Source organism: Acomys minous (genome assembly GCF_964271855.1).
Source record: "Acomys minous genome assembly, chromosome: 15".
Lineage (NCBI taxonomy): Eukaryota > Metazoa > Chordata > Mammalia > Rodentia > Muridae > Acomys > Acomys minous.
The window spans coordinates 30,803,910-30,824,833 of NC_140497.1; the positions used below are offsets into that span (position 1 = coordinate 30,803,910).

At 40.6% G+C, this 20,924-nt stretch overlaps 1 protein-coding gene and 1 long non-coding RNA gene across 2 annotated transcripts in view; one reads left to right on the forward strand and one right to left on the reverse strand.

Annotated features, from left to right (window-relative positions):
- Nucleotides 1–965: 965 nt before the first annotated feature.
- Nucleotides 966–19,740, reverse strand: FRG1 (FSHD region gene 1). Its single transcript, XM_084759336.1, has 9 exons — nt 19,505–19,740; nt 16,663–16,733; nt 14,198–14,323; nt 13,153–13,210; nt 9,656–9,770; nt 4,071–4,175; nt 2,989–3,080; nt 2,391–2,501; nt 966–1,149 (listed from the first exon to the last, which is right to left on the reverse strand). The coding sequence occupies exons 1-9, from the start codon at nt 19,564–19,566 to the stop codon at nt 1,113–1,115; spliced, it is 777 nt and encodes a 258-aa protein (XP_084615462.1). The 5' UTR covers nt 19,567–19,740; the 3' UTR covers nt 966–1,112.
- A 155-nt stretch (nt 19,741–19,895) lies between these two features.
- LOC311584742 overlaps nt 19,896–20,924 on the forward strand; it is a 609,662-nt gene continuing 608,633 nt past the window's right edge. The window contains exon 1 of the long non-coding RNA XR_014774990.1: nt 19,896–20,244. This is a non-coding gene — a long non-coding RNA (uncharacterized lncRNA). The remainder of the gene's footprint in view (nt 20,245–20,924) is intronic.

Here is a 20,924-nt window from a genome sequence, read left to right on the forward strand (position 1 = left end):
AACTGAGGAAGAGTTGCGATGGCTACGCTGATGTGGGAAGGCCCAGCCTGACTGCCGGCAGCCCCTTCAAAGCGTGTTTTAGAGAGGTTTACCCTCTGCTTTTGTCACTTGGCTTTTCCTCTTGTGCTCAGGTGATTCACGCTGCTGGTTCCTTAGCGACTAGCTGAATCCACATTTCCAAGTTTTTGTCGTGAAACTGAGGCCACAAGCTCTGTGGCAATTTCTTGGCTTCCAGTGGCAGACTGGGAGTAGTAAGTCACCCCAACTTGTGAAATGAGTAACAGTGAGTCATCGCCCACAGTGAGGCACTTCTGGGATTACTCTACTTGAGGCACTCAGTCTCAAGGACCGACTACTGTGTTACTAGTGTCTCAGGAGCGATATGGCTATCATTATTTTAAAGCTCATGTACTGAACTTTGATTCTTTATCCCTCTCTTCCCCACCCCTCCTGCCATGCTCCCTCTCTGCTTGGTTCTCCTCCTCTAGAGAACCTGCCTAAAACACTTATTTGGAGGGACAGGGTCTCATGTATCCCAGGTGGTCTTGAAATGTTGTATTGAACAGGACAATCCCTGTTATGTTACTAGACCATAAAACAAACAAGTAAGCAAACACAAGGACAACAGAAGGAAAAAAAAAGAAGAAAAAAGAAAAAGGGAAGTGTATCAAAGCTTTACTTACTATTTAGCTTAAGTGTTTCTATCTTCCTCTAAATCAAGTACAGATCAAGCTTGGACTGAGGTAACCAGGCAGTACAGCACCAGTGAGAGTCCACAGCAGTGGGGAGCATGCTTCCTGGAGTAACGTGACAGGGATGCAGAGAATAAAAAGTCCTATAGCTGTTTAAGTGGGTACACTTACCTGAAAAGTAAATCCCATGAAGGACTTGGATTAAACTTGATCAATCTTGGTCAAATGAGATACCAAGTTGAGCAATAATTTCAAAAGGATTCAAGAACTCTGTAAAAGCACTTAAACTGAGTATTTTTTATTCAGGGGGAAAAAAAAGAAAGAAAGAAAGAAAGAAAGAAAAAAAGAAAGAAAGAAAGAAAGAAAAGAAAAGAAAAGAAAAGAAAAGAAAAGACCCAAAGCTACACAAAAATGTCCACATCACTTGCAGTATCGGTCAGCTTTCAATTTGGCTCTCCTGTTTAAGATTAAACAAAACAAAACAAAACAATCAATGTAAAATATACCATATAAAGTCAACTGCTACTAAATAGAAAACTCATGCTTGCAAATTGTTGTATTTTCATTATTGTATTAAACAATCATATTAAAAGATTTTATCAAAATCTTACCTTTGTATATATATATATGTGCACACACACACACACACATAAACCTGTTCCTTGACTTATGAAACTTATTACAAAATAAGAAGCTTATTTTGTAATAAGTTTCATAAGTCAAGGGTGGCTTAAGGGCTTTCTCAGTTCACAAGAAATGAGTTTAAACCTGTCTTAAATTTCTACTGGGTAGCAATGGTGCATTTTAAAAAGTCAGTAGACTAACAGATTATCCTACTTTAGAGCTCTCAGTCTGACTATATTTTATGTGCTTTTCTGACTTCTCAGAACCACATGCATATTACTTTTCCAGGTTGAAAAAAAAACTCTCCCATTAATTATTTCACCTTTACCAACTTTAGCAAGCAGCTAACAGGAAGTACACGACTACTTATTATTTTATCAGATAATGAAAGGATTAAGAGTGATTAGCAACAAAAGAGCTTTATGACAAGACAGATTCCTATTCAGTTTGGCACTCTACTGACTGTGTTAAGCCCGCAGCTAGCTTCTCTGCTTGCTTTTCCAAATGGTAGCTGTAGGCTGTTACTTATTTAAACAGAAATACATTAGAACAAGTATCAATAATATGCTATGAAAAATATCCTGTACCCTGCTGAATTTAACTTTACTTAGTAGACAGGCTCAATTTCCCTTACTGAACTTTTTTCTGGATACAAATGCATAGATTTTTATCTCAGCATTAGCGACCTCTACTACTCTATCCCGATGTACAGACAGAATCTTGCTATTACTCAAGCAGCTTTCTAGGTCCGTGCTTAGCTCTTAAGGCAAGATGGTGGGACGCACGTGTGGGGGGGGGGGCGCAAGCACGGTGACTATCACGCCGTGGAAAGGGCCTGGCAAGTTCAGTACAGCTGTAAAGTAGTTTCAATCAAACCTGGAGAGCCAAAAGAATGCAAATATTTACATTCTGGCTCCAATTACGAAATTGTTTTTACGCACGCTTTCCCCATACTTATGTCTTCTCTAGGCAGTATTACCACATACATTAGAGATAAAGGTAAAGATCCTAAAACAGTAATGTAACAACACACTAGTTTTGAAAACTGCTGTAATTATGTAAACATATAATTACCTATCCAGAAGTGTCTCATGTAAAAATCCATCTTTCCGAGCCTTTTTAAGAATTTTACTATCCTCTTTGCTTATTTTGAGTTTGTGGTCTTGGAAGCTCTGAAATTTCTTTCTGTGAAGGAAGATCTCTCATTGAAAAAACAAATCTCAAACTTTTATTATGTCTCCTTATCAAGTTCTAAATACCATTAAAAAATTTCTCAACACATTTATTTAACAAACCTAACTGTATTTCTTTAAAAAAAAAAAAAGGATAGTTTTTCTTCTGCTACTGTGATTTTTATGATCCATCAAAGGGGCTTTCACTTGGGCAGCCCTGCAAGGCCTGCTGTTCCTGGTGACGTTGGCTGGTTGAAGCCCTCGCGTCTGGAACATGAATGGATGGCATGACAGAACTCTAGGAAGGGAAGAGAGAGCTGACCGAGCCGAGCCTCCTTAGCTTTAAGCTCTGGAAAAGCAAGGCTGCAGGGGAAGCATGCAGCTCAACTTGGCTCCACCCTTGAGCCTCCGTGAAGCTCTTCTGGAGCTTCCGGTATGTTACTATCAGGGTCCTGAGACACCCTGGCTGTCAGCATGGAAGCTGAGGGGAGAATACATACACATAGTTGATTTCACACTGTTTCACATTTCCTTTGTCTTCCTCTGGGATGTCATCTTTTTTCTTGGTTTCTCTTTCAGCACAGGATCTTATCTGTATATTGATGAGAACACAGTAGGTTATGCATTTATCTTCCTCTCCCCACTAGCAAGAGCACTCTAAGTCACTTCTTAAGTGAACCAATAAAACGATTAATTCAGGATTATATTTAGGAAGAGACAAGCTCAGAAACGTGATGTGCTTTTGATTTCATACACGTATCATTTATAGAAACAGCTGGAATTGTATGTAAGTTGAAACAAGGCTTCATCAGAGTGCAGTTAGCTACCTGAGGCTCTGGGGAGTTTAGTGTCTGTTTAACTATTATACTTAAGTGAAAGCAAAGAGTAGCATTAGGGAACTCTGCCTGGAGGAAGGAGCTTTGCCTTCTAGCCAGTGGCATCAAAGTAAAACAAACAATAGTTTGATGTGCTTCAAGTTTCTCCTCATATACAGAGGATGTGTATTCACAAAGAGGGCAAAAGTTGGTGGCCAAAGACCCAAAAGTTCTACTAAGACTTTTATGTTATTTAGTGACTACTATAATGAGTGCTAAAGTAGTTAAGAAAGCAATTCTACTCATTCATGCTGACAGGAGTACAGCCTTTCTGTCAGGCAACTTCACCGCAGCTAACAATCACAAAGGCACATAAAATTTTGCTTTTACAGATTCAGTCATGTGTTGCATCATTGTTTCGGAGGACAAAAGCCAGGAAAAAAAAAACAACAACATTCCAATTTATAAGCAACAGGGATGGGAACTAGGTGAGCAATGCAGGGGGAAGATAAGAGCCTTTGAACATTTTTATTTAAAAATGCCATGCTTTGCGAACACCTATCTTAAAAAGTAAATATGAGGAAAATAGTAAAGTAGCTTTGATGCTGTAATTTCTCAATTACTTTATACAAATAAGACATGATTGGATTTATGATTAAAATTATATCACATCTGGATCAGCATAGAAAATACATCAGGCCTGGAAAGTGACTGTCAGCAGCTGTCCGTGTTTCAGACATCATTTATAGGCTATAGGAGGTACTTACCTTTATCATTTCTTCTTCTCCTGCTGTTTTATTCTTTGCTTCTATATCGCCTGCTTCATTGCATCTAACAAAGCAGCTATTTGAGGCCAGTAAAGCCATTTTCCCCTAAATAAAACAAAACAAAACAACAAAAAAATCAAGCTATGGAATATTTTCAGAGATCTTAACTCTTTATGCTAATTGAAAATCTTCTCTCCAATTCTAAAATAAAAAAGAATTTAGAGAAAGCATGGAAAATATAAAAACATACAGAAAGGGGAAACCAAAATCACCTGAAATCTTGATTTTCAAACATTACCACAATAAATATTTTCAGTGTGTTTTTCTATGGGGTTGGAGGCTGCAGCACAGTGGTAAAACACACTGTTGTGTCCTTTCCTCTAGTAGGACAGTATTACACAAAATTAATTTCTTTAATTCTTATCTCTGAAGATAGAAATCTTAATTAAGTTAAAAATTATCTTCAAAGAAAATAAAACTTATGAATAATATATAATTTATTTAAATATTGATATTTCAAGTGCAATTTTTTTTCCTCCATAACTAAAAGCATTAAAAGGGTAGCCTTTGGCCTAGAGGGGATTTTGTGTAGTGCCATATTCTTTTAGGTGGTCTAGGTTTATGATTATACTGATTTCTATTTAGTAAAACTTCAAAAACTAATTTTCTTGTGGATCTGAATGTAAATTATAGTTAAGTTCTCCTAATAACTGTAAGGTTTAATTATAATTTTTATTTGGATGATTCTTTGGGAAAATTCTATACATCATCAGGAAAGAAAATTCACAAATACAATAATTACAGAATAACTTTGAAATATCCAGTTAAAACAGCATGAGTCACATGGATTTCGTTTAGTGTCTTATTCTAGATGGCAGGGACTCCACTGTAGGTAGCTACACACTCCACACTCTACTCTCCACCTGTGCTGTGGATCACTCCGTTTCTGCAATTTAACCTGTTATATCAGGGATTTTAAGTCTTTTGCTTAAATTGTAAGAATAGAAAGTGTCTTCCTAAAGTAAAATGAAATAAATGGTCTTGCACTTTGTCATCTTGACCTATGATAGATTGGTCTACCCTATTAGTATAGGTTATTTTGTTTTCAAATTAGTCATTATGTGTATTAGATCTGTGCATGTGTGCAGGGGTCAGAGGGCAGCTCTGTGAGCCAGCGCTCTCCGTCCACCTGTACATGGGCTCTGAGAATCAAATGCAGGCTGTCAAGTGCTGAGCCACGTCACAGACCCTGCTGTAACTGTTAGTAACCAGTCCTGGAAAAAATAAAAAGCAAGCAAACAAACAAACAAAAAAACAAGAGCCTCCAAACTAGACAGGGGTGAAAGAGCACAGAAATGCTACAGTGATAATGGCACATGATACATGATAGATAATTACTCTTGCTCTTTGTCTCAGACTGAACTCCCATAGCCAGTCCCTGGGAACCCCACATCAGTCAAGGAAGCAAGGAAGCAATCCTCAGACCTTTAGTCTGTCTCCTCACCTCTAAATCCAAGTCCAGCTCTGGAGCAGACCGACTGTAGCGGCCTCTACCCCCTCGCTGCCCTCACTTCCAGGGGACTAAGCAGATCTAGGTGCATACTCCGCTTTCCTCCCTTCTGTGGATGCCCTCAACCCCACGCCCATCCTCATTGCCAAGAGTCAGCTCCCTAAACCTAGAGACATATCCCACCTGGAACCTGCAGTGGCCACACCTGGCAGCATCTTAGCTGCATTCCCTGCCAGGCAACCCACATCCACCACACTTTCCTAGGAACCAGAGAGGGCAGCAGAAACCAAGGAACAAAGCACCCACCCAACAAAGAAAATCTAAAAGAAATGGATAATTTTCTCAATATATACCACCTACTAAGGTAAACTTAAGGTCAGATAAACAATGTAAACAGACCCTAGTGAAATAGAAGCAGTCATTAAAGTTCTCCCAACAAAAAACAAAAAACAGAACAAAAAAAAAAACCCCAGGGCGAGATGGTTTTAACTCACAATTTCTACCAGTCTTTCCAAAAAAGAGTTAATGCCAGTAGTACTCATATTATTCCACAAGATAAAAACAAAAGGAACATTACCCTATTCTTTTTATGAGGCCACTGTTTACTCTAATACCAAAGCCACATAAAGACCCAACAACAAAAAAGAACATGTGACAGACCAATTTCCATTATGAACATGGGTTCAAAAATTCTCATCAAAATATTTGCAAACCAAATCTAAAAACACATTTAAAAAGATCATTCATCATGATCAAGTAGGCTTCATCCCAAAGATGCAGGGATGGTCCAGCATAGGTAAATTAATACATCTACCAAGTAAATAGACTGAAGGACACACCACATGATCATCTCATAAGAAGCAGAGAAGGCCTTTGACAAAATTCAACCCCTGATTTTTGTGATAAAAATCCTGAAGATACTGGGGACACAAGGGACATACTTCAACATAATAAATGCAATTTATAGCAATCTTATTGCTGTCCTATTTATAACAGCCAGAAGCTGGAAAAGCCTATATGCCCCTCAAGAGAAGAATTGGTAAAGAAACCATGGTACATTAACACAACAGAATATTACTCAGTGTTAAAAAAAAATATGAAATTTGCAGGTAAATGGATGGACTAGAAAAAAAAAACATCCCGAGTGAGGTAACTTGGACCTAGAAAGAAAAATTCAGTGCATGTATTCACTTAGATGTGAATGTTAGCTGTCAAGTCATTGATAAGCAAGGTACAATCCATAATAACCACAAGGGGTTAGGTACAGAGGAAGGGACTGGGAGAAGAGACAGAGCTCCCTGGGAAGGATAGTTAAAGAATCTAAGAATAGAATGGGTAGTTACGGATGGATGAGGGGAGGGAGACTGGAAAGGGAAATAGGAGGGAAGAGGTAGGTGAGGGAGGGATACAGGGAGGGGCTTAAGGCTAAAACAAAGGGCCATGTGGGGTCATACGGAATCCTAATACAGTCAAAGCTTTCTAAAATACATACATATATGAAGGTGACCTAAGTAAAATCACCAAAGAATAGAGGAGACAGAGTCTCAGTAAGATATCTTCCAAAGAGAGCTTCAAGACCGGGAATGGGTCACATCTAACCAAGTTGTTGGCCAAAGGGGTCCCAGGGGTTCTCTAAAAGACTCAGGCTAGTACCAAGGTCACTAGTTGGTCTGGACAAAACGCCTTATGACCGAAGACAACAATTACATAATTCATTTAACATAGAGGGTTTGAGCTGGTGCCCACCTAGACCCTTCACTCCTGTAGGGCAGTGTTTATGGTACTGGAAGGATGTCTGCATGTTATCAAAGGAGAAAGGTAAACATCAACCCAGCTACAAACCGTTTTAACTACAATGGTGACCTGCCGGGAAGATACACTGGTGCAACAGTGGCATAAAGCTTGTGAGGCAGTAAGCAACCAGTATCTTATCTGACTTAAGGCCCACTCCATGAGATGAAACTGCCTAGGTGGCCAAGAACCTGAGAGTAGATAGGCCAGGGACCTAGGGGAAAACAAAATCCCATTGTTCTGCTAAAGGGATATACTGATATAATGAACCTAATGCCGTTCTGTTGTAATCATAGGTCAGCTCAGTGCTCAGCCATTATCAGAGAAGCTTCCTCCTGCAGCAGACAGGAAAAAGGAGAGAGGCCCACAGCTAGACAATATGTAGAGTGAGACCCTTTGGAACACCAAGTACTAAATGGCATCAAATACCCACACTCACACCCCAGCGCTCAGTGAACCCTGTGGAATAGGTGGTAGAAATGGTGTAAGAGCCGGAGGGGACAGAGGACACCAACGAAGCAAGGCTTTCTGAACGCAGCATGACTGATGCACATATGCACTCACAAGACATGCTCAGGGCCTGCCTGCCTAGGTCTGCATTAGATGGGCTCCTAGAGCTCAAAGGGGGGTAGATACGTACCTTCATCCCTAACCCAAAACCTATCTCTAATCGATAACTACTTAGAAATGAAAAATTAATTTTCTTTAAAAGTTAGTGTCTCGTTGGGGGAAATGATCCACTTTTAAGGGTAGGCACCATTCCCAGCAGTAGACAGCCTACATAACACTAAGTCATTGGCAAGGCATTCTTTTCTTTTTCTTTTTTAAATTATTAACTTTATAGGTCCTATGCTTATATATTATGGTTTCCAGTCTTGCATTTTTTTTTCATGAGATTCCTGTGTGTACAAACATGTATTTCTGCTAAGTATTTCTTGTGCTTTTTCTTTGGCTGTTTCTTCTGTTTGTCTGTTTTGTCTTATTCTGATGTTTGTTTTAGTATTTAGTATTTTATTATTGTTTCCTAAATGCTTATTTGTTTTCTAAGAAGACAGAAAGGCTGGGGATCCTGATGGGAGGGGAGGTAGAGAGGAACTAGGAGGAGCAGGGGGAGGGAAACTGTAATCAGAATATATTGAATGAAAAAAAATTACTTTGAATAAGAAAAAAAAAAAGACCCAAAACAATGAATAAGTACTGTGAAGTACAGTTTTTGCCCATGAGATGTCAAAATATGTTTCTCAAAACAACATGGTCATAACTGCTTGAAAGTTACCAACTCAAGATTTTATCCCAAGGGATGAAAGAAAGGATCAAAGTAATAACCTCTTCTTAGGAGAACAGGTAACTTATTGCCTTGGAATGTACCAGTTTACTGTATTATTATTATTATATTATTATTTTTGGTCTGCGTGCTTCAGTGTAGTGTATGTGTGTGAGGTATGTGCACATGTGTGTCTGTACATGTGAAGGCTGGAGGACACCAGGTGTCTCTCATCTTATTCCTTTGAACATGGCTCAGTGAACCCAGAGTCAGGCTGGTTAGCTCTGCGGTTACAGACATTTGCAGCCTCATCCCATTTTGTGGTTGCTGTAGTCTGACAGGGCCTCATGCTGGTGCTGGAGGTATTCCTGCCCATGAGCCATCTTTGCAGCCCTGATGCGTGCTATGCTGAATTGTACACACCACTGCTGCTGGACAGCTGCTACTTGAACGTTCTTTTGGCTTGTTCTATTTTTCTTTACAGTTCTTGATACTTGGTGTATCTTTAAATTTGTTTATACTGATTTTCTTTCATAAACTGAAACTTATAGTTCTGAAAAAGATGTTTATTTTAATGAAACATACCATTATTTACCATTTTATGCACTAATTATTATAATGCAGCATTAGCTTCCTCTATTGTCCTCTTATTAGTCTCTAAAGGCTCTGGACCAATTTTTGTGAAAAAGATGCTCCTGAAACACCCTGGGACTTGCCTTTAAAAAACAAAACAAAAAAACATAACACTTGAATCCAAGTGTCCTGATCTTTTCATGAAAAAATAAGACAACAGGGCCTCAATGGTTGACAGAAACCAGAAAGGGAAAGAAGGATCCTTTTTGTTGCAATATGTTGACATCTTTACAGAATTTTAAGTTCATTCAAATTTTTCTCAACTTAACGTAGAACACTATTACAATCTTCCTTTATTGTCTTATTAACTAACTTTAGAGAATGCACTTTGCCGACAGTGACTTTCTCCTGAGCTGGTAGAGCGCCTTTAAACATAACAGTACTTACGTCTTGAAAAACGGGTTCCCATTGTTCTCGTGGCCCAATTGCGTCCGAACGCCCAACAACAAGTCCGTCGGAATTTATACCTAGGTATTTGCCATAGCCAGATTTCAGGGCAATTCTTCGGTTTAATGGAAAAAGATAAACATTAAAAACTGAGAGTAAGAATTTAACTATAGAATAAAAAGAGCCTAATATGTTTACTTATATATCTGTGTATATGTAAATGCATACACTTTTTTTTTATTAATTTATTCTTGTTACATCTCAATGGTTATCCCATCCCTTGTATCCTCCCATTCTTCCCTCCCTCCCATTTTCCCCTTATTCCCCTCCCCTATGACTGTTCCTGAGGGGGATTACCTCCCCCTGTATATGCTCATAGGGTATCAAGTCTCTTCTCGGTAACCTGCTGTCCTTCCTCTGAGTGCCACCAGATCTCCCCCTCCAGGGGACATGGTCAAAGGTGAGGCACCAGAGTATGTGAGAAAGTAATATCCCACTCTCCACTCTACTGTGGAGACTGTTCTGACCACTGGCTAGATCTGGGTAGGGGTTTAAAGTTTACCGCCTGTATTGTCCTTGGCTGGTGCCTTAGTTTGAGCGGGACCCCTGGGCCCAAATCTGCCTATCATAATATTCTACTTGTAGGCTTCTAGGACCCTCTGGATCCTTCTACTTTGCTATTCTCCCATGCTTCTCTCATCCAGAGTCTCAATGGGATGTCCTCCCCTCTGTCCCAGTTTCCTGGTAAGTGAAGGCTTTCATGTGACATGCCCCTTGGGCTAGTAGTAAATGCATACACTTTAATAAATCCAAACCAGGTGTATTTACAGTGGATACTATATTATCTATCTATAACCTTACATTTTGTTTTTTAATATAATCATTATACAGTTTCTTACATTATACAGCATTTTCCAACTGCATTATTGTCCTATCATAGATATATAAGACACCATTTATGCTATTCTATAAAGTCTTACTGATTTCTCTGTTATATATAAAATTGCTAATTTATCTTTAGAAGAGATTCCTAGAAGAGGAAGTCACTGGATTGAAGGTTATCAAGTTATGATTATGAAACAGGGTCTTTTTTAGTAGCTTAGACTGACTCCCACCAGGCCTGGCAGTCAGAGCACAGATGTTAAAATTTTAGTTTTTCAACCTGCTTTCAAGAAGCTATAAAAACTTATTTTCTCACCTCAAAATAAGAGCGATTTTATTGAGGGGGAGAGAGGGGGAACTGAAATCACCAACTAGGCTAATGCTCTAAGCTATGTACCTAGCTAAAAGTTATTTTAATCATGTACTTTTGAGAACGTATACCCTGGGTATGGTGGCATATGCCTTTAGTCCTAGCACTCAGGAGGCAAAGGCAGTTGGATCTCTGTGAGTTCGGGGCCATCTTGATTTACATAACAAGTTCCAGCCCAACCAGGGCTACACAGTGAAATACTGTATAACAACAACAAAACAAAAACAAAAACAAAAACAAAAAAGAAAAGAAAAGAAAGAAATGAAGAAAAACTCATTTGGAATCACTCAGAAGATAGACTTCTGGGTGTCTTTGAGGGTGGTTTCAGATTTAAGAGAGGTGGGAACACACATCCACAATGTGAGTGCTATTGTCTTATTGTTGTTGTTTTTTTGTTTTCGAGACAGGGTTTCTCTGTGTAGGCTAGGCTGGCCTTGAACTCACAGAGATCTGCCTGCTTCTGCCTCCCTGAGTGCTGGGATTATAGGCGTGTGCCACCACCCCCAGTTCAACTTTACTGTCTTAAATCACAAACCAAACTTTTTCCCCTAAGTTGTTTCTTGTCAGTTCTCACTGACAATAACTAACATGTACTTTAAAAATTCAATATATATATAAAAAATAGTACTGTATATAATTTGCATGGTAGTTATTAGGAAGAATGACATCAACCTGTCTCTTATTTTCCTTTACCATCTCAAACCTGGTGTATGTTTGTTTTCTACTGACACCATCAGGATTGTGAATGCTATGCAGATATATTACCAAGTACCCACTCACTGTATATGGAGATTGTTGCAAATACTTTCTTCAGTTTTCTATTGCTCGTAATTACTATAAAAAAGTTTGTTGACTGATATTTTGTTCCTCTGTTTTACTCCTAAGTCTTTCAAGAAAATATAAAAGCCATTATTTAAATGTGATTTTTAAAAATTATGTTTTTTGATTTTTATTTTGCCAACCAGTTTCTGGGAATGCTGAATTGACTTCATACTCAGTTGGGGGGGGCTAATGATAATATAAACCATTATTATGTTGATGTAATTACTACTATAACACTGACATTCAATTTCTCTATCTACTACTCAATAGTTTTATTCCACACTTCTGCATTGTAAGAACAGAAATAGGCATTTTGTCTGTGTATGATCATAGAAAATTCTGTTTAGTTTCTGCAATGTTCTTTCTTTTGTTTTCCTATTCTTAACTTTTTCTTTTTTAGATTTGTTTATTTATTTTATGTATATGAGTGCTCTATCTGCATATACACCTGCAGGCAAGAAGAGGGCTTCAGATTTCATTATAGATGGTTCTGATCCATCATGTGGTTGCTGGAAATTGAACTCAGGACCTCTGGAAGAGCAGCCAGTGCTCTTAGCTGATGAGCCATCTCTCTAATCTTATTTTTATCTTTATCTTTCATACCCCTGAAACTTATAATCTACTTCCTGAGCCTCCCATTGTTGGGATGACAGGTGTCTGCCACCATGTCTTGTATGTCTCTTATAATCGCAAAATCTATAATTCATAGTATCACTGGTGGACCTTATGTTTGCTTTCTTCTCATGCTTTTTCTCATCTAAAATTTGGTCTCTTTTAGTATTATTAACTCTCATTTTAGCCCTCTTATTTTTTCTAGACAAATAATATATATTGGAAATATCTACATATGTAGTATAGGTTAGGCATCATTAATCCCCAAACTTCCAAAATCCAACGCTTCTGACAGATACGAGGCCACATGTGGATAACGCCACATTTGACCTCATGTGATTATTCACAGCCAAGTTCAGGAGCAGTGACACAATATATAAAAATATCTTCAGTCAATGTGAGTGTTATGTAAATAAAACACACTTGCCTCTTCACTAGTATACATGTAGATATTCCCCAAACCCCCAAAGCTAGAAATCTAAAATATCTTGATTATAAATAAAATGTTTTCTGAACAATGTAACATTTCTTTTCTAAAATACTGTCTTTTAATTAAAACTATTCTCTGACCTGATATTCACTAATAGTGCAGTTTGGCATTTTTGCTTGCTTGTTTTTACACATGTAAAATTATTATTGTTATTTTTTAGACAAGGTCACATGTAGCCCAGGCTAGCAACAAGCTCATTATACAGCCCAGACAGCCTTTGCTTCCAGATCCTCCTGACTTTTGCCTCCTGTGTCTGGTGTGAAGGGCATGCATCACCGTGCATGGGTAAGTGAAATTAAATACAGTTCAACTAAAGCTTACCTGGAATCAGACAGTTTGACAGCAGTGAACTGCTCTGGAGGACTGGGGCCCTCATCAACTATAGGAAACAAAAATGGAAAATACACAACATTTGTTATAAATGTATATGTAAAGATATTTTCTGCTTTAAAAACTATTTTCCCCCTAAAATTACATGTAAGGATATTAAGGTATTTAGACACACTGTAATGATACAATAATTATACTAACAAGACATCATTATATGGTGAATTTATGTACTTTTGGGGGGGTATTTTTTTTTCCCTCAAGACAGGGTTTCTCTGTGTAGCCTTGGCTGTCCTAGACTCACTTCGTAGACCAGGCTGGCCTCGAACTCACAGTGATCCAGCAGCCTTTGCCTCTGAGTGCTGGGATTAAAGGTGTGCGCCACCACGCCTGGTGCCCAATTCATGTAGTTTGTAAGACATCTGGCGTGACATTTATTTAGCCACACTTCATGTAATAGTGTACGAAATACTAAATGCTTTTATTTATTCAAGGACTGTCCATTCTGGCCAAATCCTATGCCATTTTACTTTCAAATTACTTCATCCCTTGTGGGCTAAGGATAAGGAGAAAATGTCTACCTGCTAACTATACCCAGTTCCTAAAGGATCATATAAACAAGCAAAAAAAACTTCTGGTTCAATTAAATTTTCTGCTTTCTTTCCATTTATGATTTTTTTTGAGACAAGGTTTCCCTGTGTATGGCTGGCTGTCCTCAGAGATCCGCCTACCTCTGCCTCCTGAGTGCTGGGACTACAGGCGTGCGCCACCACTGCCTGGCTACAATCACAATTTTTCATGTGATTTTAATGCTATTTTTAATTTCCACAGGGTTTATCCTGACACCAGTCAGAATGTTTTCAAATGCTCATTATGGAAGAAAGATACTTCTCACTCGCTAATGAGGGGTGAGGAAGAGACATGTGCGGGGCTTAGCGTGATGGCGGCCTTGCCTGGGAGCACGCTGCAGTCGCCAGCACAAACGCTGCAGTGTTTCACGTGCCAGGGCCTCCCCGTCGCTGCTTGTGCCCACACAAACCTTCTCTGTGTGGAGCTCCCAGTGTAAACAGGCCATTGTCCAGCGCATGGATATAGGCTCCTTTATCCATTTCAATGGCAATGGTTCCTGAAATCTCCCCAAAGTTGGAGACAGTCCACCAGATCCCTACAAAATAAAAATCAAGTTTAACTTTTTTATTTCAGGGTCACCCAAAGGTTTTCTGTTGTTTTTTTCCTATACTTATTTTTATTATTTTTATTATTTTTTATTAATTCATTCATATTACATCTCAATTGCAATCCCATCCCTTGTATCCTCCCATTCCTCCCTCTCTCCCTCCCATTTTCCCCCTACTCCCCTCCCCTATGACTGTAACTGAGAGGGATTTCCTCCCCCTGTATATGCTCATAGGGTATCAAGTCTCTTCTTGGTAATATTCTATCCTTCCTCTGAGTGCCACCAGGCCTCCCCATCCAGGGGACATGGTCAAATACGGGGCACCAGAGTTTGTATGAAAGTCAGACTCCACTCTCCACTCAACTGTGGAGAATGTCCTGTCCATTGGCTAGATCTGGGTAGGGGTTTGAAGTTTACTGCATGTTTTGTCCTTGGCTGCTGCCATATCCTATACTTATTTTTAAAAGCCTGTATTTGACAATCATAAAAATCAATGCAGAGAAACCTGGCGTATCCGTTACTGACTTTTCCCTAAGTGGACCTCCTTTTCTAACTCCTATATAATCTTTAGCACTTGACATTGACATAATCCCAAACCTCAGTCATAATTTACCAGTTTTGCATGAGCCTGTTTGTTTATACAGGTGGATTCCTGTGATTAACACCACAGTCAAGATCACTCTTAACACATGCAGAAATACAAGATGGCAAGAGACGTGTTTCTGACTGCAGACCCTGTCCCTGTTTGCTTTCCAGTGGCAATGTGTAAATGAGTTCCACAGAGAGTGCTTTCCAAGCAGTGCAACAGCCTCTCTTTTCCTTAGTGCATGCCTGATACAAACACCAAATCCTGCATATACCAAGGCTTTCCCCGACACCCATGATAAAGCCTCATGCAAGCATGGCAACCATCCTACCACTGAGCCCTCCACCCCCTGCCCCTATATTTAAGAGCAAATAAATCACTTCAGCATACCATTTCAATAGGGAATTTCAGAAAAATATTAAATTTCTGACTGACAAGCTCTTCAAAAATTTCAGTCTCTGGCCAAGCAGAGAATATGATACACCAGTTTTAGAAAAAAAGTCTATCCTAAAAAGTTATCCACAGCACATTGTGTTTTCTTCTTGGGAATTCAACCAGCCCCCTCTCAAAGCCCAGAGGTATGTGTACATGTTTGCTGGCTGCAGCATCACCAGGGGCGAAGCTGTCAGAGAGCAGGAGATGCTATGAACAGAGATCACTGATACTGTCCATCACTAGGTCAACCACAGTTTTGTTTTGGTGGCACTGGGGACCCAACATACCGCCCCACTTACAGCTTAACACTGTCTGGTGTGGCAGATACTGACACTGAATCTGAGATCCACCCCAATACTTTGTTATTTCTTAAAACAAATGAAGGGATCATGAGGTTGTTTATTTTTGTACCTTCAAAAGTTGATGTTGTGCCATCTCATTGACAGTATGCCTGAAGAACATACTGTCTCGGTGTATTTCTATGTGCACTTAAAAATATGTATTCTACAGTTGTCAGTTACATGTTTCCTATGTCAGAACAATTAGCAAGTACTATGTGGGATTCACGGCTCTCTATCAGGTTGTCAGGCTTGGCCATATACACCTGTACCTGCTGTTTTGTTTTGCCAAAGTTTCAAATTTTAACTTGCCAAGTTTCAATGTATAAGAAATTTGATTTAAAGTACAGGTGTACACAGGACAAGAAAACAAAACATATCTGCTTATGGATTTGCAAGAGTCTCCTTCTAGTACTATTTGTAGGGTATCCTGATGTCCTAGCATGTTCAGAATTTTCATTCATTTCAGAGTACAAAGCGATTTACTGGATTATACTTCCTTTGGAAACAAACTGTGGACTTTTCACTAAAATTCATGCACTTTTCTTTTTTCTTTCTTTCTTTCTTTTTTTTTTTTTTTCCGAGACAGGGTTTTTCTGTGTAGCCCTGGCTGTCCTGAACTCGCTTTGTAGACCAGGCTGGCCTTGAACTCAAGAGATCCACCTGCCTCTGCCTCCCAAGTGCTGCGATTAAAGGCGTGCGCCACCACACCCGGCTAAATTCATGCACTTGCAAAGAAAATAATGTGTAAAACATACATGGTTAAGCAATACTTTTGTATGTCAAGCCAATAAAATTATGGCTCAGGCTCTGGCTCCTCAGGAGTTTCTGTCCCAGTGCATGGCTCTGGTGATAAGGAAGAACAACAGTGACATCCGTCGAGCTTGTGAAGGCTCTGACCGTAAAACACTTCAATGCAGCACCAACAGACTCAAGTTTCCAGCAAAAGAACTGAAGCGGATGCTCACCCACAATGTCAAGTTGGGTTTCCTCATCTTCTTCTCGTTTTCTCTTTTTATCTTTGCTCTTTTTCTTTTTACTGAAGGACAGGACAAAACAAAGCAAAAAAAGAGAGATATATACATGAATTTGGACATTTATGTGTGTGTGTGTGTATATATATATATATAATTATAGGATGAAAACTCAAGAGTCATTCCAGCTATATACTGACTTATAAACAATTTTTGATAATTTACAGATGTTATATTTAAAATACTAAGAACTTGCTTTTGTCCCTGTGTTCACACTGCTACATTAAAACCACAATCTGCAGCCACTGCTAGGATTTAAGTCCTGACCCTGTTAGTCTGCAACCTAAAGGAAAATAAAACAAACGACTCCCCTAAGCCCCTAATTTCCATCAATAAATTTCCCCACTTAGGAGAATAACGAGCCCGATTCCTAGAGTTATGATGAATGACTGCATCCCTTCTTCCATTGCCCGAGAATGGAAGGTGGTGCAGCCTCTGTGCTCCATAGTACTCTGGCCAATGTAACACAAACTAGAGTCATTTGCAAAGAGGGAACCTCAACTGCCTGTGGGCAAACCTGTAGGGGTCATTTTCTCGATTAATGGCTGATACAGGTGGGCCTAACTCATTGTGGGCAGTGAGCAGGTGGTCTGGAGTTGTGAGAAAGCTGGCTGAGCAAGCCAGGAAGCAGCATTCCTCCATGGCCTCTATATCGGTTCTGGCCTCCAGGCTCTTGCCTTGCGTTACTGCCCTGACTTTCCTTGATGAGGGATGGCAAAATGTGAGTGGAAGCACACTCCTCCCCACCCCAGGCCTTTGCACGGGGTGTTTATTCTCAGCAGGAGAACCCCTAACTTGGACAGCCTCACTGGAGAACAATTTTCAAAAAGCTAACCACAAAGTTATCATCAATACCTAGATGATTTTTACCTATATTCACACATCCGTCCATCCATCCAAGAGAAATGAAAAAGTATGTCCACAAAAGCCAGAATATTGATAGCAGTATTATCACTAGTGTGACACATTCGTCAAATGAAGGAAGAAAAGAAATGGGCTGTCACCATACATAAAGAACATCATCCAGCCACAAAATAGACTGACAAAGCACCACAGTGTGGATGCTTCTCAAATCTAAATGAAATAAACTAGGCACAGTGACAGGTGCCTTTAAGCCCAGCACGTGGGAGGCCGAGGCAGGTGGATCGGGTCTCTGGGAGTTCCAGGCCATCGCCAAGGCTACACAGTGAGATCCTGTCTCAACAACAGCCTAGGCGAAAGAAGCCAAACACAAAAGATTACATATGATACAATTCTGTTGACATAAAATATTCACAAGGAGCAAATCCTTACAGACTGGGAGCAGGGGACAGAAGCTGGCAGGAGAGGCAGATGGGTATGACTGGCCAAAGGGTTTCCTTTGGAGTGGCAAAAAACCTTTCCAACTAGATAGTAGCGAACCTGTAAATTGACTAAAAACCACTAGCTGCATACATTAAAAGGAGTTTATGGCCAGGCGCCATGGTGCTCACCTGTAATCCCAGCACTCTTGAGAGGCAGAGGCAGGTAGAACTCTGTGAGTCCGAGGCTAGCCTGCTCTACAAAGTCCAGAACAGCCAAAACAAAAACCCTGAAAAACCATCACCATCACCACCACCACAAGGATTTATGGAATATGAATTACAGCTCCACAAATGAAAAACACAAAGGGAGATTTAGGGGGAAAAGTGATTATCCAAAGTGCTTAGAACAAATCTGGTTGGCGGTGACAGCACATGCCTTCCTTCCCAGCACTTGGGAGGCAAAGGCAGGTGGATCTCTGTGAGTCTGAGACCAACCTGATCTCCAGAGTGAGTTCCAGGATGGCCAGGGCTACACAGAGAAACCTTGTCTCAAAAACAAATCCAAATCCTGAAACGTGGAAAGTGCTACACTGGTTTTAATAATGGCTCCCTTAACTTTTTTTGCATCTTAACTGCAGTTTTCAGAAGTTAACTGAATTATTCTCCCTGCAGCTACTTAAAACAGTTTCAGATTTCAGTTTTGGGGTGGATTCTACACGCTGCCAGACTCCAGCAGGAGTTCTGAAAGGCAAGAAGCTCCCTGACAAGTACCTACTGAAACTGCTTTATCAGAGACACAGGAAAGAAGTGCTCAACTTTGGCCAAAAGAGAAGGGAGATATGAACAGGCTGCTATCTTTCTCTGTCGAGCTAATTAGAAATCACCACTAGCACGCTCTCACTTGGCTGTACATTCTGCGTTTGTTGTCTCATTCAATTCTCTGGTAGTCTTGAGAAACAAACATAAAAACATCCGGGCTTCTAATAAATGTGCAAACGAGCCACCAGCCGTCGTCAGCGGTGCCGTCGACATTTGAATCCACACTCAGACCAAGGTCCTGAGCCTCTGTGTGAGAATCCCGAGTGCCCGCTACGTATCAGAGAGTCAAGCTCTTTATTGTTTTTTTCACTTGCAGGACGAGACAGGGGTGAAAAGCATTTTCCTTTTTCTTTTTTTTCCAGAGCTGAGGACCGAACCCAGGGTCCTCTAGCGCTCTACCACTGAGCTAAATCCCCAACCCCAAAAGCAGTTTTCTTAAAGCAAGCCATCACTGCAGGGAGAGAGGCCGCAGGGCTCCCAAGTAAGGCTCATGGTCCCCTTGTTTCTGGGGTTCCCCTGTCACGCAGCGTCAGCTGGAGGAAGTCAGGGAGACTGTCAACGCAGCTCTGCCACTAGATGCTTTAAGTGGGGTGCCACCCCGGGAGGCCAGCACAACCCTGGCCCCTGGGCACGATGCGCCGAAAACCCAGACCCCCGCCCGAGCCCTGCCTCACCTCTTGGCCTTAGTGCCCTTGAGCACGAGTTTGGTGGATTTTACATATGAATATTCGGCCATGGTTCGGCACTCTGAAGTGTCAGCGTCTGGTAGAGTTCCTGTAGGCCGAGAAGGGGAAGTGGAGAAGGTCAGTGAGCGGCTCTAACGGCGGGAACTGGGGCAAGTCTCTCAGGAAGCCTCCGCCTTCTTCAACCCAAGGCTACAAATCTCCTACTTCCTGTTTACTGTGGTCGAGGCGCTACGGCGGCCGCGGAGGGTCCAATAAGGTAGCGTGCTTTAGTTCCTGCTGCGAAGACCCGGATGTTCGGGATGTTTCCATTAGGCAAGGCAGACAGAGGCGGCCCCTGTTGGACACGGAGGTTCGTAGCAGCTTTCTGCTAGTGCAGGCTGCAAAGAGCAGGCTGGGATTTGATGTTGAAATTAGCAAATTTGTCTGCCTACTCTCTTTGCATGCTACAAAGCTGGATGCTCCAGGCAGCCAGCTGGGGCTGGGCCTGCACAGACCAACCGTGATTTGTGTTCTATGGGTGTGTGGGTCACAGCCTTGGCCTCGGGCAACGTTATCTATTATTTCAGTCCTAGAGTTGTCAGTTGTATTGTTTCACTAGGGAACCGTGAGTAACGCACAAGAAACAATTGAGGAATGATATAATGAATAGTTTTAAAATACTGGCTCCTACACAAGCGCTGACGAGACTTTAGTCTTGACCTGGAAGACAGCATAATCCGTGTTTCCGGGTAGGTAAGTTCTTGATCCAGCGATGGGCATATTTCTTTTGCCTCCTCCAAGCTTTATCACAATGTCATAACCCTTTCCATTCCAAAGCATCCGTTGCAGACACGGCTTCTGTGTGAACTTTGTTTTTTTGTTTTTTTAAACAAACCAAACCAAACCAGCCAACCAACCAAACAAACCTTTTTTAGTTTTGAAAAAAGAAACATGGATGCTGTTAGAATCAAAATGGAACGGCTTTGTCAACACTTACAGATATAAAACCGTACATTTATGAAGGAATGATTCCTATAAGTTTTTGCTTTGCAAGTAACTATCACAAAAGACAATTGCCTGAACCCCAAGCTTGCAGAGGCGGACCTAGTCTCATACACGAAACACTTGCGCAAGGACTTCTTATCCAGCAAATATGGAGTCTGTTATTAATAGCCCAGCCAAGAATTATTGCTTTAAAATGTGAAAATAGGGTTAGCCCATCCCCAGATTTTGTTAAGGTTATCGCTCCGGGGAGGGAAATGCCAGTAGTCTTGATCAGAGCGCTATAGAGGCTTGTTCTAGAAGAGCCACTTTCTCCTGGACAATAAAATAGAATCTACCTCTGTTCTTAGGTGGAGACTTGAGAGGATACCTCAGTTTCCCCTGTAACTTATGGTACCCGCTGCACAGCATCCCAAAGTTTCGGCTA

Bases quoted from the DNA above. Each gene is read 5' to 3' on its own strand.
- FRG1 (XM_084759336.1), bottom strand. From the start codon at position 19,566: ATGGCCGAATATTCATATGTAAAATCCACCAAACTCGTGCTCAAGGGC. The intron at 3,081-4,070 runs GTAAGTACCTCC...ATCAATATACAG, and splicing joins GAGAAGAAGAAATGATAAAG to ATAAGATCCTGTGCTGAAAG. The intron at 1,150-2,390 runs GTAATTATATGT...AATCTTAAACAG, and splicing joins CATGAGACACTTCTGGATAG to GAGAGCCAAATTGAAAGCTG.